General features: G+C 47.1%; 1 protein-coding gene across 11 annotated transcripts in view; it reads left to right on the top strand.

The window, feature by feature from the left end:
- Positions 1-13,662, top strand: part of Dag1 (dystroglycan 1) — a 64,464-nt gene extending 50,802 nt beyond the window's left edge. For 10 of the 11 annotated variants that reach the window (XM_087560094.1, XM_087560089.1, XM_087560091.1 and 7 more), the window contains exons 3-4: positions 982-1,379; positions 8,893-13,659. In XM_087560094.1, the coding sequence (XP_087416220.1) occupies positions 1,101-1,379; positions 8,893-11,295 (2,682 nt within the window). In that variant the 5' untranslated portion in view covers positions 982-1,100 and the 3' untranslated portion in view covers positions 11,296-13,659. 11 annotated transcript variants of the gene reach the window in all.
- Positions 13,663-14,159: the final 497 nt, after the last annotated feature.

Genomic DNA, 14,159 nt, shown 5'->3' with positions numbered 1-14,159 from the left:
GCTCCGAAAAAAAGAACCAAAAAAAAAAAAATCCCTGCACTGAGAAGGCAGAAACAGGTGAGCTCTAGGGCAGCAAGGGCTACATAGAGAGACCCTGTCTCAAAAAACCTAAAATAAAATAAAATTATTAAAAGTAAAAGGAAGGGGTTGGGGATTTAGCTCAGTGGTAGAGCACTTGCCTAGCAAGCGCAAGGCCCTGGGTTCGGTCCCCAGCTCTGAAAAAAAGAAAAAAAAAAAAAAAAAAAGTAAAAGGAAAAATTAAAAAAAAAAAGAAAAAGAAAAGTTGAGTGTGGTGTTTTTAGGCCTGTGGTTGAGTGTGGTGTTTTTAGGCCTGTGGTTGTAGCTTTGCTGGGCTGGCGATATGACTCGGAACAAAGGTCTAGAGACACAGTTCCGCTTAGAGAGAAAATGTCAACTAATGTCATTTAGAGAGTTCCCTCTCACAACAAAATAAACAGGTGAAGTTAATTTCACCTATTTGTACTTTATAGAATTTTTATTCATTTAATAATGTGTGATTCAATATGCTATGGTTTCAATATGTATTAGCCCTTTAAATTATTTTTAAATGATGTATTCACTTATTTCATATGCACTGGTGTTTTGCCTGTATGCATGTCTGTGTGAGGGCATCAGATCTCCTGGAAGTGGAGTTAGACAGTTGTGAGCCACCATGTGGTTGCTGGGAATTGAACTCAAGATCTCTGAAAGAGCAGTCAGTGCTCTTAACCGCTGAGCCACCTCTCCAGCCTTCCCTTCAAATTACTAATGAGGTATTTTACATTTTGTTTTTATACAAAATTTCAAAATTCAGTTTGCACACACCAGAGCAATCCATCTCCAGCACTAAATAGCTACTGAAGATCACAGGAGTAAGAGGCTTCTCACTAGGGTGCAATGTCTTGGCAAAGCACTTGGGAAATACACAGTCTCAAAGCTGCCAACATTGTTTGAGTGTCTGAATCTGCTCTTCTTCTCTAGGCTCTGGGTGCTGCAGGATGGAACAGCTGTGCCGAGGGTGAGGATCCAACCCTGGGACCACATCATTTGCTTCCTTCCTTAGCAACTGTTGGCTTGAGCAAACCCTAGCCTGGGTGAGCATGTCTGTGGACAACTGGCTACTGCACCCCCTCTGGGGACAGACCTTTCTCCTCCTACTGTCTGTGGCTGTGGCTCAAGCCCACTGGCCCAGTGAACCCTCAGAGGCTGTGAGGGACTGGAAGAACCAGCTTGAGGCGTCCATGCACTCAGTTCTCTCGGACTTCCAGGAGGCTGTTCCCACCGTGGTTGGCATCCCAGATGGCACGGCTGTTGTTGGGCGCTCATTCCGAGTGAGCATTCCAACAGATTTAATTGCCTCCAGTGGAGAAATTATCAAGGTAAGACTGCATGTAAAAACAAACTGAGGAAGAGTTCCCATCTTCTAGTTTAGTTTTGATACTTCTTTGTTGTGCCTTATTTATTTATCTATTGATCTGGGGCTGGCTGGAGGACTCACATGTAGGTATGAATACCATGGGTGTGCCTGCAGCTCCCGCCTAGAACGCCTCCTCCTAAGCCTAAGCGAGGAAAGGTGCCCCGCAGCCGTTTTTCCTTTCTTTTTAAAATGTTGTCTGATTGTTGCTGACATGTACATTGCACACCACAGTGTGCCTTGTGTCCACTGAAGTCAGAAGAGGATGCGCGTTCCCTGGAACTGTGAGCTGCCATGTGGGTGCTGAGAACCAAACCCAGGACCTCTGGAAGAGCACCAAGTGCTCTAACACTGAGCCATCCTCCAGCCCAGCAGCACTCATATGTCGGCTCTTGGTTGAAACTTTCACAGTCTGGTGTGTCCTTTCTGACATTCAAGCCCAGGCTTCTAGGTTGAACAGCCAGAGTCCATGCCAGTCTTAGCAGGAAGAGGCAAATCTGTTGCTTCTTTGCTTTTAATGTGAATGGACCTATTCTCTTTCCCCCTCTGGTCTCCATACCTCCTCTGTAAACCATACCTTACTTCTGAAGACCCTGGCTCATAGAGCTAATGAATTCCATCGGTTGATTTACACACACACACACACACACACACACACACACTCTACTGGCTCTGACTGTCTAGGAACTTGCTCTATAGCCCGGGCTGGCCTTGGATTCAGAGATTTCCTTGCTTCTGCCTCCTGATGACTGGATTAAAGGTCTGCACCACCACCAGACCATAGAACTCTTTCCATGACAGCAGCCAGATGCTAATCTCCTAGGTAAGGACTGAAGGATACATTGCTCGCCTGTTTTTTTTTTTTTGTTTTGTTTTGTTTTTTTTTTTTTTTTTCGGAGCTGGGGATCGAACCCAGGGCCTTGCGCTTCCTAGGCAAGCGCTCTACCACTGAGCTAAATCCCCAGCCCCTGCTCGCCTGTTTTTATGTGACCCTCTGAATGTTCAAACTCAGCATTGGTTGCCTTTGTTCCTGTGGCTATTGGAATGTTTTACATGGATTAATTTTGACCAGAAGTGTCTTGAATTGACACAGTGAGTTAGATATTTGTAGTATCAGGCTTATTCACCAGTGGCATAAAGAGCTCTTACTGGGAAAACAGGATTTTATCTGAACATATTTATCCATGGAGAAGAACCAGTTTAGTAGCTGATGAGCATGTACTACTTGCCCAGCACACTAGACAATAGTTTGTCTCCTTAGCCATCCTCCTCTCAAGAACCAGGCTCGAATGGACTGAGGATTTGGAAAAGTAATGCATGACCCGATTCTTGGAGCTTTGATTTTCTCACTTGTAAAAATAAGCTTGAAAAAGTATTTACTTACTTATTTTGAAAAGAGTCTCTCACTGGCTTCTGAGCTTCTTCTGTCTGCTGAATGGCAGGATTACAGGTGTGGCTGAAAAGTCTATGTTAAAGGAAAATCCCCCTCCCCCATTATAACAACAGAAGGGCTAGAGAGATGGCTTAGGATTTAAAAACACTTGTTCGGTGGACCTGGTTTAAATTCTTAGCACATACGTGGTGGCTCACAACCATCTGTAACTTCAAGTTTTAAATACTTCCTCTGACCTTTGATGGCACAAAGTCTGCATGTGGGACACAGATATATATGCCAGCAAACAGCCAAACACATGAACTAAAAACAAGATTTTACTGAGTTCCGTCCCCAGCTCCGAAAAAAAGAAAAAAGAGAAAAAAACCAAAACAAACAAACAAACAAGATTTTTAAAAAGTTACATAGGCTTGCAAAGTATGTGAGAGAAAGAAAAAGTTTTTGTGGCTTCTACCATTTTCTATGCTTATTAAGAGGTGGACATACTGCATTTATACAGATATTCCCACAAACCCTGCTACTTTCTTCTTAAATATCCCTCCTGGACACTCGGCATGGTACTTGCCTATAGCCTCAGCACTCTAGGAGGCTGAGGTGGTTGAAGGCCGGCCTGGGTTCCAGAGTAAGACTTTGCCTTTGAAACAGAACAGAGCAAACCAATCTGCAGTACTCAATACATGGTGAAGTTCCTGCTCTGTGTTAGTCTTGGATGCTGCCTCCTGTTACCTAGTAGACCTTCAAATAGTAATGAGCTAGCAGAGGGACTAAAGATCCCTCTCCATCTCAGACCTGCTGTGAATTCTCAAAGCCTCTGTACATTGGCACGAGTGTTGGATCTGGGCCACTCCAGCCATGCTGTGGCCATAGTGTATCATGGAGAGTCTTCAGCTGCAGGTCCCTCTATGGCCCAGCCTGCAGTGTGGATAGCCAGCAGCGACTGGGGCTTAGTACCTCCTCTTTAGAGTAGTTGGGGAGGAGTTGGTACCGGGTAGGAGGGAGCATGCCTGTAATCGTAAGGTGCAGGAAGATGTCTTTCAGTTTGAGGTCAGCCTCAGCTGCAGAGTGAGGCCTTGTCTGGAAAAATAAAACAAAAACGTAGTAGGCAAGCCACACTTTATATCCCCTGAAAGATGGGGCTGCCCCCGTAAAGCCCTGTCAGAGGTCTCATTTTGGTACAGCCTGTGAGAGTGTCTTTTCTTCATCCCTTTTTCTTTTTTCAGCCTCCTTGCTTGGAGACAATGTGGACTTTTCCTCAGCCCAAGATGTCGGCAGGCTGGGAGCAGCCCTTGCTGAGACTGTGCTCAGCTGCTGGCATGGGCTACCTAATTGTTTCCCCAAGAACAATGGCTACTCTCTGTGGTCAGGAAGAGGGGTTCATGAAAGGAGCTTTTTTTTTTTTTTTTTTTTTTTTGGTGGATGCTTGAGAGCTTTGTGGTAATGAAGCCTGCGTGAGATGAACTGCAGTTTCTTCCTGCCTCGAGTGGGTGTTCCCTGGGTCTGAATGGACTCCTTGTGAGCATGGCACACCGGGAAATGTGGGTTGGCAAAGGAAAGCATCCTTGGGAGTGGGCTGTCAGAATGGTATTTGTCCAGACTTATCAACTTAATACTTATTGAAAATAGAGGCTTCCTTTTTTATTTTATTTATTTATTTATTTTTACTTACTGGCAAGAGCTGAAAAATAAAATGATAAAATAAAAATAGATGCCAAGGCTTAGGGTAGAAGGACTGACTGTGGGAACTTTTTGAGTGGCTATAACTATGTTTAGCTGCTCTTTTGGGGAGACGATGATTAGATTTTTAAAGGCCTATCTTTTTGTGTATGTGTGTTCATGTTTGAATATATGCCTCGCATGTGTACAGACACCTGGAGAGGCCAGAGAGGGCATCAGACTTCCTGACACTAGAGTCACTATAGGTGGTTGTGCTCTTAACCACTGAGCCATCTCTGGTCCCAGTGATTAGTGTTTAGGAGAGAATAGTTAGCATCAGATAAAGTACTTTATAGCCCAAATCAGGAGGGTAGCAGCTGGGCTGGAATGTGGTCCTGTGGTTCTAGCCTTTGTGAGGAGGACCAAGTATAGTTGACACTGGTATATCTGGACATAGGACGAGTGATTCTCCCCTGCAGTTGTTCTTGGTGTGGTTTACACTTCCGATGTCTGACCCTCTGGCCTCAAGCTAGACCTGCTGGCCTATAGCTCTGCCTTGTGACTGCCACAGTTTGTTAGCATTTGCAGAAGGCCGCAAGGTAGAAAACACAGGGGTATGACTACCTCATTGGGAGTGCTTCAGAGTATTTTCTGTGACTCCTTGCAGCCAACCTTCTAGGGAATCTTGCAGGTTGGCCTAACTAGGTTGATTTCATTAAGGGGAGAGAGCTGAAGGTTAAGGGCCAGTGACAAGGTCTGAGGGAAGGTTATAGGGACTTTACTTAAGCCGGTGGTATAGGCTTTAATAGGGAAAGAATGCACCTGGCGTGTCTGTAAGTAAACACAGAGCAAGACCCAGGGCTTGATGAGTACAGACATGCTTGTTAAAAGATGCTGCCATAGGGGACTGGGGATTTAGCTCAGTGGTAGAGTGCTTGCCTAGGAAGCGCAAGGCCCTGGGTTTGGTCTCCAGCTTCAAAAAAAAAAAAAGATGCTACCATAGAGACCCAAGCTACCAGGTTTGTAATCTGAGGGAATTGATTTTGCAGGCTACTGTCAGCAGTGCAAGTACTTGTTCATGGAGTCTGCTCCCTGCACTTCCTGCATGGATGTATCTTGCAGGCCCTGAATGACAGCACTTACAATTTTTGGATACAGAAACTCATTAAAATTAATTCCGTTGTAGCAAGAGTCTTAGTTTTGTCCTTTTGGCTATATTTGACTGGCTTGTTGAGACTGAATGAAACCTTTTTGATGAAGAATAAGTAATGGAAACTCCTACTCAATTGCTCTTTCTCCATGCCTTGAAGGTTTGGAGTGAGAGCCTTTGGGTGGATTTCCTGGCATGTAGTGCTTGTGGATACTTCTCTGCTACAGCCCCTGCCAATCCCGCCACAAACTCTCTGTCTTCTGAGTTCTGCTGTGTGTAAGAAGGCCTGAGTAAAGACTGTGGAGGCAGTGGCTTAGAACTGAACGTAAGAGTCGTCTCACAGTGCAGACTAAAGGAGATGAGGGGTTGTTTGTTGTTTCTGTTTCCTTGTTTTTGTCTTTTCATTTAAGACAGGGTTTCTCTGGGCTGGAGAGATGGCTCAGCGGTTAAGAGCCCTGACTGCTGGGGTTGGGGATTTAGCTCAGTGGTAGAGCGCTTGCCTAGCAAGCGCAAGGCCCTGGGTTCGGTCCCCAGCTCCGAGAAAAAAAAAAAAAAAAAGAGCCCTGACTGCTCTTCCAGAGGTCCTGAGTTCAATTCCCAGCAACCACATGGTGGCTCACAACCATCTGTAATGAGATCTAATGCCCTCTTCTGGTGTATCTGAAGACAGCTACAGTGTACTTATATATAATAAATGAATAAATCTTTAAAAAAAAAGACAGGGTTTCTCTGTGTATCCCTGGCTGTCCTTGAAACTCATCTTGTAGCTCATGTTGATCTTGAACTGTCTCTAGTGCTGGCATTAAAGGCACGAGCCACCACACCTAGCTGGAGACCAGAATTTAAATCTGCATTTAAAAATCTCTGGTAGAAGAGGTTTGGGGTACAGATCTGAGGTTTGAACTGGAGTCTTCTCCAGACACTCAGGTTCCTGGATTTTGGTAGGAAGGAGACCCAGGCAGCCACTGGGGTGCCCAGAGGCATGGCATTAACTCCTCTGCCATAGGGCAGAGGCCTATATAGGGCCTGTATTAAGCTGTAGCCTTAAATTCCAAATAACCCCTGAAGACGCCTCCTGTTTTCCTTTGTCTCTGGACTTAGGGCAGGGCCGTGGGGCTGAAGCGCTCTCAGTCAGAGCACAGAGTGGGTGGCCTTTCTTGAGTTGGGGACAGCAGTTTGTGTTTCCCAAAGGTGAGGAGCTGAGCGTGGGGCCTGGGCTAGAAGCAAGCATCACTTTCTCTCTTGTCAGCTGATAGAAATTCCCTTGGGTGCTCTGAGTATTTTAATTCATGCCACTGTGGGAAAGGGCTTCCTGCTGAAAGGCAATTCTTTAGGGGAAATAAAGAAGTGAGCTCCTTAGTACTCTTCTGTGTCAAGGGCAGAAGTGGGCCGTGCATGTTTCTTTCTCATAACCTCTCCTTTAGAGGTTAGAGACGACTTTTTTCTTTTCTTTCCTTTTCTCCTTCCTTCCTTCCTTCCTTCCTTCCTTTAGACATGGTTTTATGTATTTCATTTTTTAAAAAATTTTTTTTAAATTTATTTCATGTATATGAGTACACTGTAACTGTCTTCAGACACACCAGAAGAGGGCATCGGATCCCATTACAGATGACTGTGAGCCACCATGTGGTTGCTGGGAATTGAACTCAGGACCTCTGGAAGAGCAGTTAGTGCTCTTAACCACTGAGCCATCTCTCCAGCCCCATGCATTTCATTTTTTAAAATATATTTTTATTTACTTTGCACATATGAGTATACTGTAGCTGTCCTCAGACACACCAGAAAAGGGCATCAGATCTCATTACAGATGGTTGTGAGCCACCATGTGCTTTCTGGGATTTGAACTCAGGACCTCTGGAAGAGTAGTCAATGCTCTGAGCCATCTCTCCAGCCTCCTATGTATTTCATCTTTTTTTCTTTCTTTTTTTTTTTTTTTTTTTCGGAGCTGGGGACCGAACCCAGGGCCTTGCGCTTGCTAGGCAAGCGCTCTACCACTAAGCTAAATCCCCAACCCCCTATGTATTTCATCTTAAGTCCAACTCACCATGTATTTACCATACCCGCTTTATTTAGTACTAGAGATTGAGCCCGGGGTTTGGTACAGTCTAGACGAGCATTCTGTCAACTGAGCTCATTTCTGAGACATTGGTTCTAAAATAGTTTCAGTCTCCTACTCTAGGTACCACAGTTGTTGGGGTTTGAGAAGTGGGATTCATTTAAATAGACATTGCAACTATTTTATAAGAAATGTGTGGACTATCTTTAATGCATTAAGTGATTGTAGAACAAGTCATTCTGGGGTATGGACCTTCCTTATCCCCAGACTTATGTGCACTTGCATTTGTGTGCAGGCAAGGTACTCTAAGCTGGGCGTATAACCTGAGTAGTGTGTGTCTGTGAAGAGTAATGGAGGGGACTGGAAAGGGTGTTTCAGGCTGGAATAAAATGTTCTGACCTAACTGAACAGCAGCTAAGTAGGGTAAATCACTTGTACAAGAGTCCACAAGAGTCTTTGGTTTTTATTTTTTTTTTTAAATTTATGTATTAGTGTGTTTGCCTGCATGAATTTATGTGCACAGAGGCCAGAGTAGGTTAGGATCTCCAGAAGCTGCAGTTACAGCTGGCCAATGTGAATGCTAGGAACAAAACCCCAGTCCTCTGGAAGAGCAGTCTGCCCTCTTTTTTTTTTTTTTTAAAAGATTTATTTATTTTATTTATATCAGTACACCGTAGCTGTCTTCACACACACCAGAAGAGAGCATCGGATCCCATTACAGATGGTTGTGAGCCACCATGTGGTTGCTGGGAATTGAACTCAGGACCTCTGGAAGAGCAGTCAGTACTCTTAACTATTGAGCCATCTCTCCAGCCCCGCAGTCTGCCCTCTTAACTGCTGAACCATCTCTCTAGTTTTGTTTGTTTGTTTGCGTTTAGAGACAAGGTCTCAAGCTGTACCCCAGTCTGGCCTTCAACTCACCTCTCCTTAGATCTGCCTCCTGAGTTCTGGGATTACCCCTGAGCACTATAATTCCCAGTCAAATTCATACATCCTTAAGGACCTGGGCATCCTACTGTGTGTTAATGTGTCCCAGTCTTGTGTGCCATGTAACAGGGCATTACTGCTTTCCTCAGGACGTGATGAGTTGGATTGCCCAGCAGGAAATCTAAATTATTCCTTCAGCTTATCACATAGCTCAGATTAGACCAGAGGTTTATTATGGTGATCATTTTAGGCTTGGCAGTGATGATAACATTTATAACTCACCCTTATGTTTCTTTCAGGTGTCTGCAGCAGGGAAGGAGGCCCTGCCGTCCTGGCTACACTGGGATCCACACAGTCATATTTTGGAAGGCCTTCCTCTTGACACTGATAAAGGTGTCCATTACATCTCAGTGAGTGCTGCACGCCTGGGAGCAAATGGAAGCCACGTGCCGCAGACGGCCAGCGTGTTCTCTATTGAGGTCTACCCTGAAGACCACAGTGAGCCACAGTCTGTCCGGGCAGCCTCATCAGACCCTGGTGAAGTAGTGTCATCTGCTTGTACAGCTGATGAGCCAGTGACTGTCCTTACAGTGATTCTGGATGCTGACCTCACCAAGATGACCCCAAAGCAAAGGATTGATCTACTGAACAGAATGCAGAGCTTCTCAGAAGTAGAACTTAACAACATGAAGTTGGTGCCTGTAGTCAATAATAGACTATTTGACATGTCAGCCTTCATGGCTGGCCCAGGAAATGCAAAGAAAGTGGTAGAGAATGGGGCTCTGCTGTCCTGGAAACTAGGGTGCTCCTTGAATCAGAATAGCGTCCCTGACATCCGCGGTGTAGAAACCCCTGCTAGGGAGGGTACCATGTCTGCCCACCTTGGTTATCCTGTGGTGGGTTGGCACATTGCCAATAAGAAGCCCACTCTCCCCAAACGAATCCGGAGGCAGATCCATGCCACTCCTACACCTGTTACTGCCATTGGACCCCCAACTACCGCCATTCAGGAGCCACCATCTAGGATAGTGCCTACTCCCACATCTCCAGCCATTGCACCTCCAACAGAGACCATGGCTCCTCCTGTTAGGGATCCTGTCCCAGGGAAGCCCACGGTCACCATTCGGACTCGAGGTGCCATTATTCAGACCCCAACTCTGGGCCCTATCCCTCCTACTCGGGTGTCAGAAGCTGGTACCACAGTTCCTGGCCAGATTCGCCCAACACTGACAATTCCTGGTTATGTAGAGCCCACAGCAGTTGTTACTCCTCCAACAACTACCACAAAGAAGCCACGAGTATCTACGCCAAAACCAGCAACGCCTTCAACTGATTCGTCAACTACCACAACTCGAAGGCCAACCAAAAAACCACGGACACCCCGACCAGTGCCCCGGGTCACCACCAAAGCACCGATCACCAGATTGGAGACCGCTTCCCCACCCACTCGAATCCGCACTACCACCAGTGCAGTGCCCCGTGGGGGAGAAGCTAACCAGCGGCCAGAGCTTAAGAACCACATCGACAGGGTTGATGCCTGGGTAGGAACCTACTTTGAGGTAAAGATTCCATCAGACACCTTCTATGACAATGAGGACACCACTACGGACAAGCTCAAGCTGACCCTGAAGCTGCGAGAGCAGCAGTTGGTAGGTGAGAAATCTTGGGTTCAGTTTAACAGCAACAGCCAGCTCATGTATGGTCTGCCTGACAGCAGCCATGTCGGAAAACATGAGTATTTCATGCACGCCACGGACAAAGGGGGCCTTTCTGCTGTGGATGCCTTCGAGATCCATGTTCACAAGCGCCCACAAGGGGACAAAGCTCCCGCGCGATTCAAGGCCAAACTTGCAGGGGATCCCGCACCTGTGGTGAACGATATCCACAAGAAGATCGCTTTGGTAAAGAAGCTGGCTTTTGCCTTTGGGGATAGGAACTGCAGCTCCATCACCCTTCAGAACATCACCCGGGGCTCTATTGTGGTCGAGTGGACCAACAACACTCTGCCCCTGGAGCCCTGCCCCAAGGAGCAGATCGTAGGGCTGAGCCGCAGGATTGCTGATGAAAACGGGAAGCCTCGTCCTGCCTTCTCCAATGCTCTGGAGCCTGACTTCAAGGCTCTGAGTGTTGCTGTGGCGGGCTCTGGCAGTTGTCGGCACCTCCAATTTATCCCCGTGGCACCACCCTCTCCTGGAACCTCAGCAGCACCGGCCACAGAGGTTCCAGACAGGGACCCTGAGAAGAGCAGTGAGGATGACGTTTACTTGCACACAGTCATCCCAGCTGTTGTGGTTGCAGCCATCCTGCTCATTGCTGGAATCATTGCTATGATCTGCTATCGCAAGAAGAGGAAGGGCAAACTGACCCTGGAGGACCAGGCCACCTTTATCAAGAAGGGGGTGCCTATTATCTTTGCAGATGAGCTGGATGACTCTAAGCCCCCGCCCTCTTCCAGCATGCCGCTCATCCTGCAGGAAGAGAAGGCTCCCCTCCCTCCTCCTGAGTACCCTAACCAGAGTGTGCCCGAGACCACTCCTCTGAACCAGGACACTGTGGGAGAGTACACACCCCTGCGGGATGAGGATCCTAATGCACCTCCCTACCAGCCACCCCCACCCTTCACAGCTCCCATGGAGGGCAAGGGCTCCCGTCCCAAGAACATGACCCCATACCGATCACCCCCTCCATATGTACCCCCTTAACCCACAAGCGCCTGGGTGGAGGCAGGGGTAGGGCAGAGGCCTGGAGACAACTCGGTGTTGTCTGTAGAGACCGGTGGCCCACAGACCATTGCCCACCGGTACCCAACACCTGACCTAGCACACTGACACACAGGGCCTGGACAAGCCCGCCCTCTCTGGTCCTCCCAAACCCCAAAGCTGCTGGAGAGACTTTGGGGGACTTTTTTATTTTTATTTTTTGCCTAACAGCTTTTTGTTTGTTCATAGAAAAGTCTTCGCTGCGTTTTTGATGGCTCTGAAAGCGCTGTTTGAGTAGAGGTAGGAGGAGGGAGCGAGGAACCGTGAATGAACTCGCAGGCAGTGCTGGGTGGCCCCCAGCTCTCTGCATTTTGCCTTTAACACTAACTGTACTGTCTTTTCTATTCACGTGTGTCTAGCTGCAGGATGTAACATGGAAAACAGTAGCTAAAGATTAAATTCAAAGGACTTTCAGAAATTAAGGTTAAGTTTTTACATTTAATCTGCTGTTTACCTAAACTTGTATGTATAATTTTTGGGTGGGTATGGGGAATTGCTTTGCTAAAAATAAGCTCCCAGGGTGTTTCAGACTTAGAGAAGACCAAGGGACAGTATTTTTTATCAAAGGAATCCTATTTTTTCACACTATGTCACCTTGGTTGCTCTGATATCCCAGAGCCTGACTGAGGGCCTCCTGGGCCTGGCTCAGGTGCCGGGCCCTGGTGCTGGCTCTGTTCTCCCGCTATTGCCAGGGGCTGGAAGCTGGAGGGGCCTCTTGGGCCATGGACATCCTGACCTCTACCCCCTGCACGCTAGTGGCCTACCACCAAGGGGGTCTTCATTTCTGTGGGAAAGGGACTCCAAAAGGCATTGGTGGCTGTGGCCTCCAACCTAGGTGCTCCAAGGTGGGCCAGCTGCTCGTAGGGGCACCTGGGAAGGTCGAAGGACTCCACCTCATCAACCTTTCTTTTCCCCTTTCTCTGTGGGTTCAGTTTTGTTTTGTTTTGTTTTTCCTTTCCTCTTAAAAGGAATACCATGGTCTTTGAAACACTCAGTGGGGGACATTTTGGTGAAGATGCAATATTTTTATGTCATGTGATGCTCTTTCCTCACTTGACCTTGGCCACTTTGTCCCAACAGTCCACAGCCCTACCTACCCCATACACCCTGCCCCCTCTTCTCTGGCGCTCCAGTCCTGGGCCTTGGGCCTGAACAACTGGAAAAGGTCTGGTGGCTGGGGAGGAGTGCCAGCAATAGTTCATAGTAAAAATCTGTGGGCTCTCAAAGCTAATTTTTTACTAAAGTTTTTATACAGCCTCAAATTGTTTTATTAAAAAAAAAGATTAAAAAATGGTGATGCTTAACAGCAGTTTGTACAAGCTCCTAGTGTTGACTCCATGGAACTGATGGCTTTGCTCATTTTGACCCTCCCCGGCCCCTTCTTTTCCTAATGGGTTAAATTCTGGATTACATAGAGGCTTCCTTTGCCTTTTTTAGCAGAACATTGTCCATCTGTCTGCGTCTCTGTCCCATGACTCAGGGGCACCCACTCTGCTTTATTCTCCTCCTTTGGAAGAAACCATTTTGAGCATGCCTTTTCTTGATGTCTGAGTTATTTTGGGTACCTTTTAGGGAGGAATGCCTTTTGCAATAATGTATCCCTTCCCTGATGGAGGGTGGGTGGGTGGACCCAGGCTCCCTTTGCACACGGAGCAGTAACTTCTAAGCCATATCGACTGTTTAGCAGAGGGCGTGCTGTCTCAGGAAGGGAAGCCTGTAGGACAGGAGCATTGCTTCCAAACAGTGGTTCCTTCTGCATTCTCCACAAGGCCTACCCTTCCTGCTCAGCCCCTAGGAGGGTTCTAGGGGAGCAGTGCCCCATGGGGGAGTCTGCCGATGAGTGCTTCATGGATGGCTGGTGACTGGGCCTGATGTCCCAAGAGCAGGGATCTGACCTGATGAAATTATTTCTGGTGACCTCATCAAAAATCAATCAATCAATCCCAGTATTCCAGGTGAGGGCTTTGGAAAGCCTTCCAGATAACTGTTGTTGCTCTTAGCAACACCACCATTGGGCATTGCCATGTAGAGAGGAGGCTGGCCCAGAGTGGCTTGTTGTCATAGCAACTGGAGGCAGTGGGGCAGTGAACAGAATAACAAGAGCAACAATGCCTTTGCAGGCAGCCTCCTCCCTAAGCCCTGAGCTGCCGATGGCCATCAGACTCTGAGACAGAGAGCCAATCTCACATTCAAGTGTTCACCAACCACTGACGTGTCTTTATTTCCTTCTATATGATTTTAAGATGTGTTTTCTGCATTCTGTATAGAAACATATCAAACTAAATAAAAGCAGTGTCTTTATTACAATGCCATTGCCTCTGGCTCTCTATTTCCCTGGCTTCTTATGATTCCTGGATGTGAATGATGGGAGGGTATCAATCACCCTAGAGAGTGGCAGCTCAAGCAACCTCCACAAAAGCTTTCATTTCTGTACTCCAGGAACTTGCCAGTACGCAAGCTTCTTCTAGTGCCCCTTCTGCCTTTGAGTCAGTTAAGACAAATTTTGATCCTCCGTTTCTTCATTTGCAAAGGTAGGCTATGACTGGGAATCTAGTGGGTGGAGTGGAGGGTGATGGGAAAAGTACTGTCACAGAGGGGTAGCCTCTGGGCAGGCCTTCTGGCAGGTCTGATCCTCCTGAAGACTGGGATGGAGGTATGCTGACAGCAGCTCCACTGTGGCTTTTACCCAAAAATACTTTCGGGCTTGGCATTGGCTGGTTGCTTTGTTCTTGAGCTTACAGATTCTGGGTGGCCAGCCCTAAATGGCTGTCAGGATGTAGACAGGCCTTCTGGGAAGAACGAGCATA

Source organism: Rattus norvegicus, chromosome 8, assembly GCF_021556685.1.
Source record: "Rattus norvegicus strain SHRSP/BbbUtx chromosome 8, alternate assembly SHRSP_T2T, whole genome shotgun sequence".
Classification (NCBI taxonomy): Eukaryota; Metazoa; Chordata; class Mammalia; order Rodentia; family Muridae; genus Rattus; species Rattus norvegicus.
The sequence above is the reverse complement of the archived record's forward strand: the minus strand, read 5'-3'. Positions and strand labels throughout refer to the sequence as shown.